The 19,929-nt window shown below is 40.7% G+C and overlaps 1 protein-coding gene across 2 annotated transcripts in view; it reads left to right on the top strand.

Annotated features, from left to right (window-relative positions):
* The first annotated feature begins 9,382 nt into the window (after positions 1-9,382).
* The window catches only part of LRBA (LPS responsive beige-like anchor protein), a 423,660-nt gene continuing 413,113 nt past the window's right edge, over positions 9,383-19,929 (top strand). For both annotated transcript variants that reach the window (XM_086746251.1, XM_086746250.1), the window contains exons 1-2: positions 9,383-9,581; positions 9,966-10,445. In XM_086746251.1, coding sequence (XP_086602377.1) covers positions 10,218-10,445 — 228 coding nt within the window. In that variant the 5' untranslated portion in view covers positions 9,383-9,581; positions 9,966-10,217. The remainder of the gene's footprint in view (positions 9,582-9,965; positions 10,446-19,929) is intronic.

Genomic DNA, 19,929 nt, shown 5'->3' with positions numbered 1-19,929 from the left:
GAATGGAGTTGATTAGACAGGTTAGTGGGGTGATGTCTTTATAAATGACAGATGGCAACGTTAGAACAGAAAGTTGTTCACTCTCCATTTTTTATTTTATTTTACTTATGAGACTATTTGACTGGTTTTTTACTTATGAAAGCATTGCTCATACATTTTTGATTAGCAGTGGTTCACTGAAAAAAAAAAAGCAATTTCCAGCGAAACTGAACTTTTAACTGGATGGATGTTGTCATTATGCTTAAGCAGCAATAATCACAACTAAAATATAAAATTAATTTTTTGGAATTCCAGGTCCTTATAAACATCATGACCTCCTCGTATTGGCCTGCAAATGGAGAAAAGTGCTTACAGATTTGCAAGCTCATGAGAACATAACAAAGGAATGGAAACACAAAGAACAAAGCTAGCTTTTTATGATAAAGGGAACTCATTAGTGGTGAATTTGACAGAGTAATTAAAAAATTAGAATTCAAAAAAGGCAAGAGTCTTTTAATTAAGAATAATAAAAAGATACTACTATAGTGCAACATTAGCTATATTGAAAAAATAAATCCACCTTCAGCATAATTATTTTACCTTCAAATTATCAAAGCGTACAACATGGAATAGCTTAGATTGTTAGTATTCCCTCAAATATATGAGGTATCTGGAAGTAGATGACACATGCAGCGTTAAACGAAGGAGGATTCACTAAGTACCTAAAGTACCTAAACACCTCTGGTAGTGTGCTCCGGGGACCCTGGCCAGGCCTCAAGAGGAGGAAGTGCAGTAGCTGAAGTTGCCGTTCAAAGCCACCATTGCAGCAGCAGCCCTTGGCTCTTTGCTCGGCAGTGGTCTGTGTGCCACCACTGGCATGTGCCACAATTTGTGAAGCTTTATCTAAAGATTTCCAGTGCCTGCTTGGCTGTTAGATAATCATGATTGTGCAATTATTTCTGCAACCTCCTCCCATCTCTATTCTTCTCCCGTATGAAAAATGACCATTCCTAAATGGACCAGAAAGAAAATAAGATGTGCATTGCTAACCTTCTACTCTTTTTTTTCCTCCTCCTTTGGCATTTTTCACTGACGTGAAATGTACAGCTTCTTCATCTGATGCAGATCCTTGATTAAAACCATCCTATTGAACACCTCTCTAGCCTTCCAGACATGAATTTGAAAACCAAAGTCTCGCAGGAATGTTTTCTCTTGAAAATTTCTATGTGAATTTAGGATTTATGAGAAGCACTAGACTAAGTTTTGAAAAAAAAAAACTCTGGAACTTCGGGGCCTTTTTGCATTTATCAGAATTGTAGTGCCAGCACAGTGAAACAATCCTTAAGTACGTATGTGAAACTCTGCAGCAGATAGCAATAATGAAAGATAATTCTAGATACTCAATCAGGACAATGTGGCTGCAGCGTATGAGCGTCTGGCTCAGAATTTTTGCAAGCTTTCCAAGTACTAGCATACTGCTGAATTTTTAATGAAGTACAACATCTTATCACCAGTTTAATTTCATTTATCTGTACACATGCAAACCAATAGTTTCCATAACAGTGGCTAATCCTCATTAACAGAAACAGATCAGCTTATCTCGTAGGTAGATGAGTAGGTGGCTGGCAGCTGCAAAGATGTAGTGGTCTAGCTCTAACTAGTAACATTACAATCAACAGTTCTGAGTGATAATTTGACATCATATTTAAGTCACTACACAATTCAATTGACCTGTCCCACAATTCAACCCTTATGAACATAAAGAAAATAAATTCCACACAAACTATTCATCTAGATAATAGCTGTACTGGCTTTGTGTTCTGTGTTGGCGTTTCCAACGGATTAATTGCTATAACGTCAGTAGCGCCACTTACCAATGTATGACAATCTGGTCAAGTGTTACCAAACCGAGACAGACAGAACGCCATGTAGATTGTTTAGATCTATCTTTGCTCAATTAATTGCTTAAGTTCAGCCAGAATTTTACCGTATACTAATACCACAGCCAACTCCTGCTTGCTACCAGATTCCTGATTTTCTCTGGAGCTCCTGTTTTCCCCAGAGTTAGCTAGATGCTCACAGCATTTTGAGGTGGAGGTATAAGATTTTTTTTTTCATTTCCCTTGGTGCTAACTGGAGTAATCAGATCAGTGGTGGATCTCTGGTTTCATAAATGTGGTGGGGATAGGATGTAGGAGATAATACAGAAAGGATTATGCAAAAGACATGTATCTTCAGGAAATACTAATTTCCACAGTGCCTGATGCTTAACAGTAAGCTGCTGTCTTCCGGCACCTGGCTGCCTTGTAAAGTAATCAGTTTGAGTGCCTTGATATGTAAAATACCACAGCTAATCTATTCAGACAATCCTTCATCACTTCAGTTTATTGTGATTTCTTAGAGTAAGTAAATACATAAAAGAATGTTCCTCATAATATTCTAGTGAAAGACACTGCAGTTTGAAAGAGCCTAGTAAATGCTGCAATAGTCTAAATCTTTTCTTTCTGTTTTCATCCTGTTCCTAAAACACTGATTGCCTTGTTTCTCTACTGCTCTGTATGGACTGTCTCCCTGGACACCTTGCCATTGATCCCTGTTTCTATTAAAACAGTCTCATAGTCCCCGTTCCTTTGACTTTCTGCTGTTCTGTTCTATGTTTCATTCACCTCACTATTTTGCTAAAGTCCATCTCCTTCCTTCCAAAATGTGAAGATCACCTCCTCTTCCTTGTTCTGCTCACCCTTCTATATGGAGCCCTATGAAATTTTCTCTGCAACGGAGCCTTCTCTCTCTGAATACGAGTAGCTACACACAAGTAGCTCTTAAGGGACAGCTATACTGAAAAGAAAATGAGATAATAAAAAATATGCATGACAGATTAAAATGAAAGTTAAGTAGTTAGTAGTCATAATTTAAAAGTTTCAGGTGAGCCAAAATTAATACAGCATCCAAAATATATAGAAGCTATTTAAAAGAAGAAAACCATCATGAATTCTCAGAGTACCCCCTCCCTCTACATTCTTTTCTTTTTCTGTAGCCACCAGTTGCCGTGCGGTCTCTGGGAAAGAAATGACTTAGCCAAAATCCTCAGGCTTGTCTGTTCTAACTGTTTTTACTTCAGTGCTGTGATCCAGAGAAGTACTAAAAGCCAGAGGGAGATTATATAGCTTATGTCTTCATTACGGGAGCATCTATAATCTTTGTAGTTCTAACTATACAACAGAGCTGAAAGACTGAAGCATCACAATACATTCTAACAGTCAGCTGTTTGCATAATAGTAACAACAGCGATATTTCAAGTTTTTGTTGCTCATTCCTTTCTGTGATGTAGCAAAGGCCCATAACTGCATTTACTCCACAGATGTTAATCTAGCCTCTGTGAGAAGCAATTTGTTGGGGATTCAAAACATCCTCTAAGATCATACTAGAGTTTTATGCAGAAAATCTCTCATAATCCCTCTCAAAACTCTAATATGGAGCTATTTCTAGCTATTTTCCTTCTTTTGGACTCTGCGTTCAACTCTTGCCTTTTAAACAGCAAAACTGGGTTTGGCTGGGGAGTTTGAACAGTATGTGAGAAATTACTGCAGTGCAAGCCGGGTATAATGAGGTGGGTGGGTATGGCTGCTGCCGAGCTGGGAGCAGGTGCTTCCACAAGCTCACGGAATCGTTGGGGTCCAGCACAGCAAGGCAGGTGGGTCCAGGCTCAAGGCCACCTCCTTCCGGCACAGTCTGCAAGCGTACAGGTATCTGAGCTGATGAATATGGCATTGAACAGGGCCGTAGTGAAGAAACATGACTTGTAATGTCTTCTGCATGCTAGTGTCATAAATCTTTGTTTTGCCCAAACACAGCGTAGGGTTTACTGCCAAAGCACAAAAAAAACCCAAAAACCAAGGACTTTCACAACAACAATTGCATCTTTTAGTAGAAGTGAGGGAGTGGAAAAAAAGGCTAACAAAATAAGAGTGTATGACTCAAAAGGAAAAGTAAGGACCACTCATGAAAAATAGTGCACAATGAGTTGTTTCATAAGTTTATTCAGAATTTGCTCTAGTAAAAGTTCATATTTCCTTTGATGGAGATATTTCTTGACACGGCTTAGACAGTGTAAGGAAATACACTGACATTTTGAAGGCCCTTTCTGAGCTAAAGGAACAGAAGAAATGAACTAAAGCAGCTTCTTCAGCTCAGTACCAGCATAATTTCCTTAGAGAAAGGAAATGCATTTTCTAATGCCACCTAGCTAAGACTCATTAAGCATTCATTTATTAATTCAGTGCTTTTAAAAACACTGGTAGCAGCAATCCCCCAACCATGAACACATGATGTAGAAAAATTGAGAGATATATTGATTACACTTCTAAACAAAAGTGAGTAAAATTCACCACAGGCATTTTAAATAAGATATTATAAATATGTAAAATTCTACATTATAAAAATGCATTGAAGTATATTTTAAAAAATACAATAATACCATCTAACACATACTGCAAAAGCCTTCACACCTTATCAAAAGAAAACTTTCTCTTTAGGAAAGGCTAATCTTTTTTGTTTTGTTTACATTGCTCTCTTGAAGTATTACGTTCTCTGTAGAAATAGAGAGGACCTCTCATATTTAAGGTCAACAGTATGTATAAGTAGCTTATTTATTTGGATTTTAATTTCTAGTCAGGGATTTTTAAAGCAGCTCTTAATTATAGAATCACAGAATCATTTAGGTTGGAAAAGACCTTTAAGATAATCCAATCCAACCACTAACCTAGCACTGCGAAGTCCACCACTAAACCATGTCCCTAATCTCCACATCTACACGTCTTTTAAACACCCCCAGGGAGGGTGACTCCACCACTTCTCTAGGCAGCCTGTTCCAATGCTTGACAACCCTTTTGGTGAATAAATTTTTCGTAATATCCGATCTGAACCTCCTCTGGCGCAACTTGAGGCTGTTTCTTCTTGTCCAGTGCTCAAGATGAAGAAGCATTTTGTTGTAAGATGTTATAAAATTATATATTATTTCTTTTCCCTCATTTTGCTTGAAGGCAGAGTATTTTATTGCTAAAATATATTTAATTCAAAACTTTTTCTGACATTGCTGAATGTCGTGAGGCCTGCCCCAAAACCCCAGCACAACTGAACACATCAATTTAGTTGGACTGTGTAAGCAGAAGGAAGTTATGAGTTATTACGGAGACTTGCTTTCTTATCCTATATGAACCAAATGGGTTGGTTTTTTTAACATAAAAGATCTGATCCTTGAGCACTGTTCAGATTTAGCTGCAGCAATTAAAAAGGTTAATGACTCCAGCTGCTAAAAATTACTCTTCTAACCACAGATGCAACAAAGCTGGCAGTGGGTGTGCTCCTTAGCTGCTGTACTTCACTCCCCCAGTAGCTATTAATGCACATTGAAAAGATACCCTTGGGTCTTCTCTCCCCCCCATCTGAACAGTCCCAGCTCTCTCATCCTCTCTTCCTATGTCAGATACTTGAGTTTCTTCACCACCTTTGTGGCCCATTGCAGGACCCACTCCAGTATGTCCATGTGTCTTTTGTACTGGGGAGCCCAGAATGGGACACGGCATCCTGGATGGGGTCTGATCAGTCCTGAATCGAGGGTTCAGAAGATTTGAATAGAGCTTCTAAACAAGCATGCATAGTAATACTTTAAAATGTTATGTAAACAGAAAGTATATTTTTCTTAAAATCAAGTTCAGAGACATTACTGGTACGTTCCATAAAATCTCATGGAGTTCATTCCCAATCTGGGGTTTAAGTTCATTTTTAATCCATGCTTTGTGATTTTCTTTTGAGTTGTAAGGTTTAGAGAAAACATTCTGCCATTTTTTATTCCCTTAGCTCAACACTTCCAGTTTGATTGTGGAAGGCAGAACCAGCACTAGATTTGTAACCACACTTCGGAAGTTCAGGACAAAGGATTAAGACAGGGTTTACTCCCATTTGTCAGTTATACTTTAAATAGCTTTTATCTAACATAGGCTATTTCTCCAAATCTTAGGTGGTGGGTTTTTGGCAACTATCATGGTTGCTTGAATATAAAAACAGCCCAAATGTTGAACAGATCACCTGGAGAATTTAATATTGGTTCTATCTGGCTGGAAAATAAAATTAACCCAAATGTCTTTGGAACCCTAAACTGGCAGTCTGATGAACATTACCTGCCTTGACTGATGCACATACCCCACTGCCTTTAGCAATCAAGACCAGTCAAGAAGTATTTATTTATCTGTAAGAAAATATAGGAAGATCTGACAGGATTTGACATGACAGTGCTGTCTTCGCTGGCAAACTGGATTTGCTGGCTATTGGAGTATGAAGTTTGGATGAAAACGTGATAACCATTAAGCTGGATTTTAGCAATTCATTTGCTTTTATTTATTTTGTTTCTAAGGTGATGTTAAAACAAAGAAAGCGGAAAAAGATTAACAACAAATGTTGCTTTCTACACAGATAACAGGAGAGGCCACAAATAGAACTTGTACTGCAAGTCACTAGGTACAGAAAAAATTCTCAAAACTATTTCATTTCTGCTTTTGCCTGGTGGTGGATAGCCTAATGAAGAGCATAAAGGCCAACTGTGGAGGCAGGAAATACTTAAAAGCAGGAAGGTAAAACTGATGTGTATTTAGCCACTTTAAAGACTCAAATAAAAATTATATCTTCCTTACAAGAGGGAAGACAATACTTTAGGAAACTACAGGTGACTCATAGAAAGCCAGGGAAGCTCAAGTGACAGATGTGAGAAATCTAAAACATTCATAAGAAACACTGGCATCAGGAAACTCCAAGATTAAAGTGTCAAGATTACACAGCATGTGAGTAACGACACATGCTTACTGTAGCTTCGTAGAGACTGAACATGTCAGCATTACAGTTCTAAACATTTCTAATTTTAAGGAGAAACTGCAGATGTTTGCTACTCAAATTAGAGATTATCATCTCTTCCTAATAATGTATGTATGTAACTAAGGGACACGATGAAACAAAGAGGGGAAAAAAAAAGGAGCTTACTCCTTTCTTAGGACTTGGAAATTCAAATGGGAAAGCAGCTTTGAAATATTCTAGTCTTGACATACATTCTGTAGATAAATGTAATGACGTAAGAAAGTTGCATAGGAAGGGAATGGAACAAGCATTATAATGGAACATGTTCCAGAGTGTCTTTTATTTTTTTACTCCAAACCCATGGGAAACTTGATACCAACACCATGAAGTATGGCATTCCCAAATCAGGCCACAGACAAATTAAAATGTTATTTAATAATAATATATCCAGTTAGAAAAATAGTTACTATTTAATGATTACAGTCTTCTGTAGCATGCTTATTAGGACCATCGCACATCTCTTTAGAAAGCCATTTTCCAGAAAAACTGTTGTTTGATTTTATTTGTACCTTTTTTTTTTGTGTCAACGCAGTCAGGGAGGCATTCATGCAAACAATTTTGTCCCAAACGTGGTGCAAGATCAAGAATAAGGTGTGACTTTTATTTCCCAAGCAAGACACCTGTTGGCCTCTTTAAGGTTTCACTAGAGTCAGATTTCAAAACACAGACATTTTTGACGATTTAAAGATTAATTCCCTTTCCCTCCATAGAATTAAATAAATGACAGCTTTTCATATCACAGAGGATGTTAAGCATATTTGTAAAGTGTTAAAATGTACACATATCTTTATTTTTTTCTCCTGTATCTATCTATCTGCAAGTTATGCCCACATCCCTGAAATGACCCTTCCTTTGGAAACCTTTGATGTTGTCGTGTTGCTGGGGTACTTTTTGAATAAAACTGATACACCTGCCTGTCTGTGAGCAGCTGGTGCGAGATCTCACAGTCCTCAGAAGGCTGCATAATCTTTATTAACACAAGCAGTCTCATTAAAAGCGCAGAGTTGAAGATGCCTTGAATGAAGAGTTTGGAGGAGCAGACCCTCTTAATTCTTTATTACCAAATATTCAGATTAATATCAGGCAAATAGGTTCATTTAAACGGTCAAACAAAAGGTTCCCGAGATAACATGCGTCTACACGCGTGTTTGCAGCTCTAGTAACCTTAGAAGGAAGCACAGAAAGGGCACCGATTCTCGACCTTTACGACGCCCAGGAGGCCGGACGCGCAGTTTTAGGCGGAGGTGACCAGCGGGATACGTAACGCACAGTCTGCACGTGCAAGCGCCTGCGCGCAACGGCAGGTACAGCGGCCGCACCCAGAGGCTGGTCCCCGCCTTTAAAAACGCCGCTCTCCTCCTTTCGCAGCGTGCATCCAAACTTATTTTCGGATGCGGTTCGATTGGCATTACTAGTTCACCTTGGCGGCGGGTCCCGGAAGGAGCGGGGCGGAGGGGCGAGGCGGGGTTTGGGGAGGCGGGAGCGGCAGCAGCAGCAGCAGCGGTGCCGGGACGGGCACCTCAGGGCCCGGCCTCCCCCCCTCCCCAGAGGCAGGCGAGCCCTCCAGTAACCCGGCGTTGCCTCGGACGCCAACCCGAAACAACCAGCGTTACCTCTCTTTACCCTCGAGGCAAAGAGGGAGCTTTCCTCCCTCCTCTCGCACCCCTTTTTCGTCAAATTCGGGCGGCGTGTGGCACGACCTATATTCGCGCTCTCTGCGTTTGGGGGAGGAGGAACGACGCCCACTCATCCGCCCAGGCTGGAAGTGAGGGTGGGGAAGCGGCTCACCCACCGCCCCAGCATCGCCACTAACGGGGGGAGAAGGGGGAGGGGGTGCCCCAGCCGCCCCGCTGCGGGAGCTGGAGCTGTGCCGGGAGCCTTTAACCGTCCCCTGCCGCCCTGGAGCTGTGCCGCCCGCCGCCAAGGCGCTGCGTGCTGTGCCGGTCTGGGCCCGCGAACGCAGAGCGCGCAGCTAGTTTCGTTTCTGCGCGCCGGTTCTGCCGTTGGCGTATGGTTTATTTTATTCCTTTCTTAAAAAAAAAAACAACAAAAAAATCCAAACAACCCACTCCCTCCCCCTAAACAGCTTCAGGAATTGTGGACTTCAAACCGTCACAGAGCGGCCCGATAAAGTTTGGGGCAAGCTGTTGCAGGCGGCGCCAGGACCTGCCGGCTCCCTGCACGCACCCACTCTCCCTCCACAGAAGGGCAGCCACCGGGGGCGGGGGCGGGGGCGGGGGCGTGCGGAGCGGCGGGGCCGCAGCCGTTCCTCAGGCCGGGGATAGGCTCACGAGGCGGCCGCCGCGCCCCCGCGCCGCTCACCTGGTGCACCTGACGCACCTGGGCGTGCGCGAGCCGGCGGCGCCCGCCCCGCGCGGCGGCGGTAGCGGCGGCCCGCCCCTCCCGCTCCTGGCCGCGCAGGCGCACGGCTCCTCGCCCGGCAGCGCTCCGGGAGCTCAGCGCTATCATGGCGGCAGACAGCAGTAGCGTCGGCAGGAAGAGATGGGGCTAATCGAGACCGCGGTGTGAAGTGGTGACGGCTGAAACTTCAGGCGCCTTCCGGAGAGAGGGGCGGCCGGTGCTGCGCAGCCTGCCCTCCGCAGCCGGCGAGCGGGGCAGAGCAGCCGCCTCCCGGCCCCGGAGCCGGGCGCCAGGGCAGCCCGCGCCCCCTCCGCGGCGGCGCCGGGCAGCGAGCGGTGAGTGCGAACTTGCTTGGCCGGGCGGTCTCTGCACCTGTCCGCGGCGGCGGCGCAAGGGCAGGAGCCGGAGGCGCGGCAGACGAGGAGCCGGGTGGGAAGGAGGAGCGTATTCCCGTAAAAAAAAAAAAAAATCAACCAAAAACCAACAAAAACAATTAAACGCCTCACGACCGTGTTCGGAGCGCGGCTCTCACCGAGCGTCGGGTCCGCGGGGAAGCGGGGACTTCCGCGGGGAGAGGCGTGAGCGCTCCGGCGGCCGCCCTTGCCGCCTCCCCGGCGCGGGGCAGGGGCCGGCGGCCGCTGGCCGGAGGTGGGACCCGCGGGCGTGTGGGGAGCGCCTGGCTCTCCGCGACTTGAAAAATATCTCGGGTTGTCCTTCAGGGCTGTAAATACCGGCCTGAGGGCAGAGAGCTGCTGACAGACGCCTCCTGCTGAGGAGAGAGCTGGGACTCCGAGGGCACGTCCACCCTGCCTGCCTTCCTCCCCCGCCGGACGCGAGTTTCGTCAGGAGCCGGAGCCGAAGAGGAGGAGCGGGCCACTGGTTTACCTTCCCGGCAACCCGGGTCGCTTCTTTTTCCCGGAGCGGAGAACGTGCCGCTGGCGTTTCAAGTCGTAACCTGAAGTGAACTAGCCATGGCGAGTGAAGACAAACAAGTTCAGCCAACAGGTGATGATGGAGGAGGAGGTAGTGGAGGAGGAGCGGGAAAAGAAGGAAATGCTGCCGAAGGGGGAAGTGTGCTGCAGCCTTTGAATCCAGGAGTCCTCATCCGAGGTATCAAGATGAAATTTGCTGTGCTGACAGGACTGGTGGAGGTTGGTGAAGTGTCCAACAGAGATATAGTTGAAACTGTCTTTAATCTGGTAAGTTGATTGCCTTTTTTGGCGTAGGAGAAAAGAACAGCATATGCGTGTAGATGAATCCCATGTTTTTTGGTGTTATTTTTCTGTCAATTTTTTTTTAACATGTTTGTCGTACTGTATTTCAGATAGGTTCTTTTTGCTTATAGGTCACATAAGTTGAGAATAAAGCATATGAGCCTCTATATATACACTTAAACTTGAAACAGCTCTAAACAGCATCCTGCTTAGTTTGCCTCAGTGAAACCATTGTTTTATTTAGAACTAAGAAGTGTATTGTTATGTTTAAACATTGAACAGGTGTACTCAACAAGAAAGTTAAACGTTGATTTAATAACTCAAACTGTCGTCAAAACACACATATTGTTGTTTTAAGCCAAAACAGCTTTTCCCATGAAGATGTTCCTGTTTTTCTTTCAATTTGTTGTGGAAATAGAGAGAACTTTCATGTTCTGTCTGCTGGAAGTGGGGGTGTCAGGGAGTGGTTCATTCAAATGCTTTACTTACTCTGCTTATTGGGAAGAGTAGAACTTGGTTTCAATGCCCTTTTTTAATTAATTAATTAGATAGTGAGCTGCTATTTTTTGAGTACGCTATGGATGTATTTAATCCTAATAACAGATCTCACTAAAAATTGAGGATACAACTTTTCCTGTTGAAGCTGCAAACATAATATATGCCATTGAACTTCTTGGGCCACATTTCAAACAATCAGGTTGTTTCTTAATGTTTGCTTGCTGAAGGACACCGAACATTAGGAGAAAAACTGCCTTTTAGTTTACAAAGATACTCTGCTATTATCAGAGCTCCCAAAACATCTGAAAATACTCACTGTTTCTTCTTCCTTCTTTTGGTGAGCACCTTTGACTTTAACACGGTGTGGTTTCTGACAAACCAGGAAGTGAGAGCATGTAATAGTATAAAGCTCAGTAACAAGGAAAGTTACCGCAAAGGGCATACTATTTTTTAAATGCTATTTACATTTCAGTTATGTTGTTAGTAGTATTCTTTGCTACATGCAGGTTTTAATGATCACTAAATATTTGTGTGCTGTGTCTGTTTAATGTTTTCTGATGTTATCTTCTAGGGTTATGATAAATGTTTATTTTTTTGAATATTTTAATATTAACGGAATGCAATGCTCTAAATTGTTTGGATGAAAGTCTCACTACAGAGGAATTGTACTGGCAAACGTGAAGTGTAGATCAGAGGTTTCATGGATTCTTCAAGTGTGAGAAAGTGATTTAAGTTACTTAGAGTCTGCTTGACAATTGTCCTTGACAAAACCCAGTGCTCAGATACATGGCCAGGCTGGATGAGGCTCTGAGCAACCTGATCTAGTTGGGGATGTCCCTGCTCCTTGCAGGGGGGTTGGACTAGATGACCTTTAAAGTCCCTTCCAACTTTAACCATTCTATGATTCTATGAGGTTCTCATAAATAGTTTCTGTTTTAGGGCACTTGTGTGAGGGGAGATGGTGAGTGTGTTAAATTTTGCTTTGTTTCTAGCATGATCTCTTGAGTGGTAGACTGGAGGTGTATTTTGTGGCAGCAGTGGAAGGGGGTTCATTAGAATAATGAAAAATGTAAAAGCTCCTTGATTCTCAGATTCCTTTTCTGCTTAATTTTGGATGAAAGAGGAATGAAAAATTCAGCTGGATTCAGAGAATCCTTGATTTTGGATTTAAGAAGTCTGGAGAATTTGACCTCTGGACTGCATTCTCCTGGATCTTCATTTCCCAAATAGAAGTAGGAGAGAGTTGAAAATTTTTGAAACTGTTTTCACTTTTTCTGCAAGTGAAACAACATCCTTGACCTCTCTGAGAAGATTCACCAGCTGTTCCAGCACACCTGCCTACAGTGTGGGAGGCTAAAGTTCATGCTCCTGCACCATGTTATTTTATCAGAGCAGTAGTAGTCAGTTGGTAGCTATTGTGAAATAACCAATAGTTTGGTACTAAGGACACTTTACCTGGATCATATGAGAGAAAAATCCAAATTTTTGGGCAATATAAAAAGAAGTAGGTCCCTTGGTTTCTCTGGGTCCTGGGAAAACATATCACTTACTGGTAACTAATATGGAAGGAGATGATGTCTCAGTGTTCTGTGGTTTTATTAAAACTGGAATGCTTAAAAAATCAAACCAGCCAACAAACTCATCATTTTTGTTACAAAAAGCATCTATTTTCTGGAGGTGTTTTTTTTTTGTAAAAACTGTTAAGCTGACTTTTTAATACAGCCTTCTGGGGTACGAGGCTTACATAGCAATACTCATTCATCTGTCATTGAGTTCTGCCTCTGTTCAGTCATAACCTGTACCCTCTTCATTTTGTCAATCTGAAATCACACTGATCAGAATTTAAGGCATGTGAAGTATTGGTTAGCAATGGTGTACTTACTTTTCTATGCCTGTATGTAGAAAATATTTAAGTTTTATGTAAAAAAAGTGATTCTTAGCTGTGGCTTTTCTGGTAGTTAGTTTCCCAATAGCTTTCAGAGCGAGTTTACTCATGTGTACGCAGGTTCAGTTAAGGGTATGAAAATCATGGTATGATCTGTTGTTACTAATGGGGTTAAGCCAAACATAACCCCCTCTACTAGGTTTCATTCAGTTTGGTGACTCATAACTGCACTACCTCAGCGGTGTTAGCAGAAGTCAGCTAGCTCACTTGTACTTTTGAAAGGAAGAGATGTATGGTATTTAGGGGATTTTTTTGGTCACTGAAGTGAGATGTCTTTAGACCAGAGTAGAATGAGGGCTGGGCAAATCTATGTCAAAAGGTGTTTTTACGTACTTATTTTTCATAGCATAACCACCCTCAAAAGTGAAGAGTTTGTGTTTTAAAAAGGGAAGGTAGCTGACGTAATACATAATTTTTGTTTCTTGAGTGAACATGTTGCTCTTAATTATGCATTTCAAGCTTCCTGTAGCATATGAAGGTTATGGTGAATTTCTTTCTTTGTGATGGAGAGTCAAGAGAAGCCCAAAGTGCTGTCTTGATGTTCCTTGTCTTTAAGGGTTTAAGAAATGGTCATGCTTTATATTTGAAAGACTCAGAAGATCAAAAATCTGAAGTGCACAGTAATTGACCTACTGCTTATTAAAGAACTGTAAATTTCTATAGTCCTGATTACTTGAGTAAATAACTTGTTCAGTCCAGCAGCGTTGGGTCTTGGGAGCTGTAACATTTTCTCTGTCCAGCAGTGTTTAGTGAGCACCTTTCTAGCATGTGTCAAAAACCTAGTATTCTTATTTTATTGTCTTTGGAAATTCTAGTCTTGGAAATATTCAAATTGATCTACCTCGTTTTGATCAGTATTCTCTGAGAACCTAGTTTTTCAGCTCATATTAGATACGGCTTTCTGTATTTCAGCACTTCCTTAAATTGAGAAGGAAAATACGGACTTTAAAGAAGCTGCTTATTCTGTGAAAAACTTTGAAAGTACTTTCTTTTTTTTCAAGTATTAATCTGTTTTGTTACTTTTCTGGTAGACAGTAAGCTAAACAATGGGTATATATTGCTCATGCATTGTGAATTATATTTTTAGTTGACTTTGGGCAGCAATGGCTCCTTGAATTTCCTTTATATACAAATCAGGTGAATTCCTGTTCATTACGTCATCTCTGCTCCCAACCCGACCCCCCCCCCCCCCCCCCCCCGCCTTAGTTTATTAATGTAAAAAACCTCCTGGTAGGAGAAGATAATAGAATGGAAAAATAAATTATTTACAGTGGGCTCTGTTACTAACTTAAAATAGCTTTTTGTTTTACACAGTAAAACAGAAAGACAGCTTGACCTACTATTAAAGAAACTTTAAGATGGAGTAGTAGAAATAATTCAGCAGTAGAAATAATTCAACAGTTGGCAAAACTTAAAAACATACATATATATAAAAATTAGTTACAGTACTGTGCTACTAGTGTCAAAGAAGTTTTTTAAGGTCCGAAGTTTTCAGGTGTAGAGAATGAATTCTGTTCTGAAGGCTATACAATTGCTTTGGAAGTATAGGAGGTCCTGCAAAATCTTTTCTAGATTAAAATTCTGGGTGGAGCTTCTGGTTTATGCCATTCTAAATGGACTTGTCTTGTATCATATATCAATGTTGTCTTGTTTCCAAGTTATTGCACATTTCTTGTTTTATATATAAAACTTAGGACACTGGATATCCTTGTCTCTCGGTAGGTAAAGGGCTCTCACTGACAAGTGTTTTGTTCATAATGAATCCTGTATGTGCAGGGGTTAACTGTGCTGCATTATTAGACTTGCAGGTGAAATTGTGCTATGCTTCAAGGAGATTACTGTACAATTATTGTCTTTCTCTGCGATGTTGGTATAATTCAGTTTGGGTTCTTCATACTGGAATTTACTCAAGTCTCAAGTTGACTAGTATAGAGAGACAACAGATATTCTAGACTTTCTGCTCTTCTCTAAAGAAATGCCATGCCTTGCTCTAAGCCAATTTTGTTTTAAAAAGCTTTAGCACTTCTAATTGTTCTATTGACTGTAACATAGATTGTTATTTGATTCAGTTCCTTTTTTTTTCCTCAGTCTGTGTTGCAAAGATTATTATTTTTAATGTTCTGTCTGTCTTTTTGGTGAGGAGAACATGCTGTTGCTTCTGATTCTATTCATAAATTATGAGGTTCTCACCAAGAGTCTCCTAGTGACAAAGTGCAAGTGAGAGAGAAATCTTGGTTTTATCACCTTTCGAGGAAAAATAATAGGACCAAAGACTAAAATTACTTTAAAAAAATAGTTTGTTGTCTCTCTCACTTCTGACAGACTTCACTAAAACCACAAACAAAAATGAATGTAACCTTTTAAAATTCTTACTGTTTACTTTCCTTGTTTCTTCTCTTTAAAGTAACCTTCCTCAACCCGACTTGGCTTGTTTTATAGAAGAAATCTGAGATAAATGTCAGGACTGCCACTCATTTGCCTTCTGCTCATGTGCCCTCTGTTCTTTTTGTCATGTCTCCATTGCTATGGTTTCTGCATTATAAACTCCTTACCATTATTCATATTGAAAGCTAATGGCCTCACCTGCTAATACAACAGGTTTCTAATTTGGTATGAATGCTTCTGAAACACTAGTAGAATGGGTTTTATGAAGTAGAGATTCCCTTCTTTTCATGTCCGGTCGCAGACTTTTTTTGCATGTACCTTGTAGGAAACTTCCAAAGCTAATGCTGATAGAATTAAATGCATTATAGCAGTAAAAATACACTGTAAGTATCTTCATAACAATGCACTGTTTTCGTTATCTTACTGTATGTTTTTAGAGAATGCTAGAATTTATTTTCTGTATAAACCTACCAATGCCTATGACAAGTGAGAGTAACCAAATAGTTTAGAGTGTCACTAAATGTTGTTCATTTCTTGATATGTGTAGTCTTCTCTATAGGTTCCCAGTAAGTACACCTCTGGCTACAGTTATCCTAGTCTTCTGTTCATTTACAGGATAGCTGATAAGGTAAGGTAAGTCTGTGGCTTTAGCTGGGTCAAGCTTGTAGGTTTGGTGTTTTTGTTTTGGTTTTTTTTTGGTTTTTTTTTTTGTGGTTTTTTTTTTTTTTTTTTTAAAATCATAGTAAATTGGACAGTCAGCTATCTTGGTGATGTTGCATGGTTTTACTCTTGTTGAATAAGTGGAATTTAGCGGAAGGTCTGTAATGCTTCCAAATCTGACTCAATGTCCTTTTTATAAAATATATCAGATACAAATTTACTTCTTACTGGCCCATTCGCAGTGCGAGACTTGTGCCCAGTTTTGTGAATGAATTTAGACTCCTTGATTCCAAGCCATCTTCATGCTTTTGAAGACGTCTAATTTGGGACCTGCTAACAGTAAAAGATGACTTTGGTAAGTTTAGCTGACGAAATGAGGCTGGGAGATGTTTTCACCAGACTTCACCTAATTCAAAATTCTTCAGTTATGGGAGTCACTTGTCCATCAGTTAAAATTTCACATCTCCGTCTTGTTAGAATGTATTCTGAGTTATTGTGGATAAACTTACTATCCAAGTGATCCGCATCGGAGGTTTTTTCAGGTACTAACACAACTTGGAAATCACTTTGTAGTTACTGGAAATATCGACTTGCGTAGTCAAGTGTAGGAATTCAGGGAAATCTTGCGGTCAGTTGAGAAATGCATGGAATGTAGTAAGTGAGATGGTAATGGCAGTCTTGAATTAGACGTGCCAACTATTTAGAAGAAAATTGTCTAGACTCTGAAGAAGAACTGACTTGTACTTTGGTTGTGATATCAACTCAGTTCCATGACTGCAACTTAAAACACACTGTAGGATGACAAAACATTGAGGACAAAATCTTGAGACTACACAGGAAAACGTTTGATTTCTCTCACTCTTCCTTTAACTGGCCAATTTTTATAGCTTCTCATGACCAATCTGAAGTTTCAAGTGTCTGAGAACGCCTGTGAATGACACACACTCTGTGGTTTCCAGAGGCGTTGGCATACTGTACTGCCTTAGTAGGTTCTTACAAACCTAAAATAAAGCTAAAAAAGCAAGGCCGAACCAAGGTATTACATATACCATGTCTTGATAATGCAATATATGATAAACAATTTTTAGTTAGCAGTCGGTTGTACAAGTAAGCCTGTTTAAAATGTGTTCATGGCATATGTTAGAATTCACCTTTATAGGGGAACTCATCAGTTCCAATAACAGATTTTTCTGGTTGGCGTTCTGTAACAAAGGAGGGTTAGTCACATATCTATTGTGGTTACTTTGCTCTCTAAGTAGTGTTTTGTATCACCTCTGTCAGACAATACTGGGCTAGATGGACCACTGGCCTGACCCAGTAGTGCAGATAGCACAGTAAAATATTTGCCATATGGACTGGCTCAGGAAAAGCATTTGCAGATTAGGGAACAGAATGCAATTAGTCAAAAGCATCAGGGAAATAGGTGGATGGCATGTCAAGGTTGCTGCAAAGGCTGGACATTGCAGTGTGAGATAAAAATAGATCATTATTCATGTCCATTGAAAGAGGTTATTGAAGGAGTAAACCAAAGTGTGCAGGCTCAAGAAAAGTGTGTGTAAAGAAGTTTTCTGAAGTGGTTGTATCAGACAAATACTGGAGATTGAGGAAAATCAGAGATTAGATACTTGCGTGATTCTTTTTTAAGGTAGCGTTGGTTTGCTGTGGTGTTCAGTACTCGGTGGCTAGTCAATTGTACGTTGAGATGCTGAAGCTTATTGAGAAGTCCCAGTCTCCTGAAAATTGTCAAATGTGAATTTTTTTTTTTTGGTATGTTATGATTTCAAGTCTGCTGAAAGATAAAAATCATCTTTCTCTGTGGTTTTGTTCGCTATCCATATATTTGTTTTACAGCCTCTTTGGGAACCTGCTGTCACTTTGAACTGTGTCCCACTTGACATAGTATTCTGACCTTTTTTTTTTCTTTTGTACTAGATTACTTGGTAACTTAAAGGATTTATAGCTTCTGTACTTATGTGGTCATGAAGTTCTTTATGAATCTTAAAGAGGAAGCTTTAATCTGTTGCACAGATTAAATAAGATCTACAGTTTAGCCATTGTATGTGAAATAGCTACTTGCTACCTTGGGTGTTTCTGTGTATAAAACCCTTCAAGAATCTCTGTCAAATTCAGTCTCACATGCATTAAATTTATGCATATCTTTTTAAAGACATTCAATTTATTTTAAATGGGTCAATCTGGAAGAAAGTTTTTGTTCATAATCACTAATTACAGTTAGTTAACTTTCTGCCATTCCAGTGTCTTCCCCAGCCCCTGGAGGCCTTGCTGACCTCTTCATAACATTTTGCGTGGTGGTTTTTGGTATTAGCTTGACCTAATTACTAATGTCCTAGTTTAGAATACATTTCTGCTTTAACTAATTCTGGATTTTTCTGTTAGACTTGGTATGGTGCTAGAGGATATTATTGCCTGTCCAAAAGCTAGTTTGGTCTTTTTTTTTTTTTTTTTTTCCCTCTGGAAAACCCTCAGACTTTGTCTGGGAGCTCTGTCCGAGCTTTGTCCGGAATCTGAGGGATCTAATTAATTTGCATAAAACAGGATACTATTGCTGTCTGCTTTTTAATACCATGTGTGGCCAGAGGAGACTGTAGTTTCCAGTATGCAGTGCTCCATATTTAAAGCAGATAGCAATCGAGCTGCATCCTTGCACAACTGCTGTAATAAAATTCAGACAATAATGATTCTGCATGAGTTGTGACTGTGCCTTTTCCTGAGACACTGCAGTCTTTAGTACCAGAAGCTTGTTGTAATTTGTGAAGAGCTTGCATTGCTACAGTGCTTTAGATTCCAAAGCTTCACAAACAGGCATAAGTAGTTTCTAAGTAGAAACTAATTTCTGCAGAAGGAAACCTAATACCTTCCATTGCACTGGATTCCTCTAGCAATAGCTGAGGAGCTGGGAGCAGCTATGTCCCAGGCATGATTTTCTTGTTAATAGCTGCCTTGAGATGATACTTAAATGGAAATAGCTAGTGGGAATAGGATGTGCTTTGTTGCCTCCTGCAAAGTGCTCTGTGAGTTTGAGCTGCAAGTCTTTTTACTGCAGCTTGCATATGAGTAGTTCTGTTCATGTATTCTACATATATCTAGCTAAAAATACATATTGTATTCTACATATATATAGCCAAAAAAATTCATATGCACTATACAGAAAATTCAGATTATTTTTGGTGTGACTGAAAAGCTGGAAGTGAGCTGTTCAGGCAAAAACCTGTGCTGGTTTTTTTCATGCAGCTGAAGAAGGCAACGCTTACAGAGCTACTGAATTAGCTTTCCTTTGCAACAGAAAATCAAAACTAGAGTAACCATTTAGGAGTCATCTGTTCTATGGAGGTACTATGTGTGTTCTCCCCCCCTCTTTCCTCCTTTGCTATCAGCAGTTGTTCTCTGTAGTGTGGACAGAAGTTAGACAAATAAATGACTGAAATGAAATCTGTTCTATTTGCCCCAGTTAGATACTTGAAATTTCTAGTTCTATGCTGGACTAGCCCTGTAAAACAGTAACTGTAACAGCGCATAGGGTGACCTGTAGCTTATTTATTCTCTCTTTTGGGAATGCTGAAAGGCTAGAGGCACCAGTAAGCAGCAGGTAAGATAGTCACTGCAGTGGGAGAGCAATTTATCTTATAAAAGAGCACCAAGAGAACCGGTAGCCTCTTGCAGTTGATTGAGGAGTATGTGATTATGGAGTCCAGGGTGCTGAGTGTTTGCTTGACAAATCTCTCACATAGTGATTCCTTTATCAAGTTGTGCAGGTTTGGGTGGGAATTGCACTGGCTACCTTCCCAAATATGATTGGGATGGAAGTGAGTGAGCAGCTGTTTGGTACAATGAAGTAAACCCTGTTGCTGTAGAATTGCTGAATAAAGGCTTTGCAGATCCTGCAACGTTTAAACTTTAGTAGTCTGTTATTAGGGAAGTCTTTAAGTTATGCTGTTTGCACTTCTTGGGATTAAAATTGCA

This window comes from Chlamydotis macqueenii, chromosome 4, assembly GCF_036417535.1.
Source record: "Chlamydotis macqueenii isolate bChlMac1 chromosome 4, bChlMac1.mat, whole genome shotgun sequence".
NCBI classification, from domain to species: domain Eukaryota; kingdom Metazoa; phylum Chordata; class Aves; order Otidiformes; family Otididae; genus Chlamydotis; species Chlamydotis macqueenii.
This window is presented reverse-complemented; position numbering and strand designations above follow the sequence as displayed.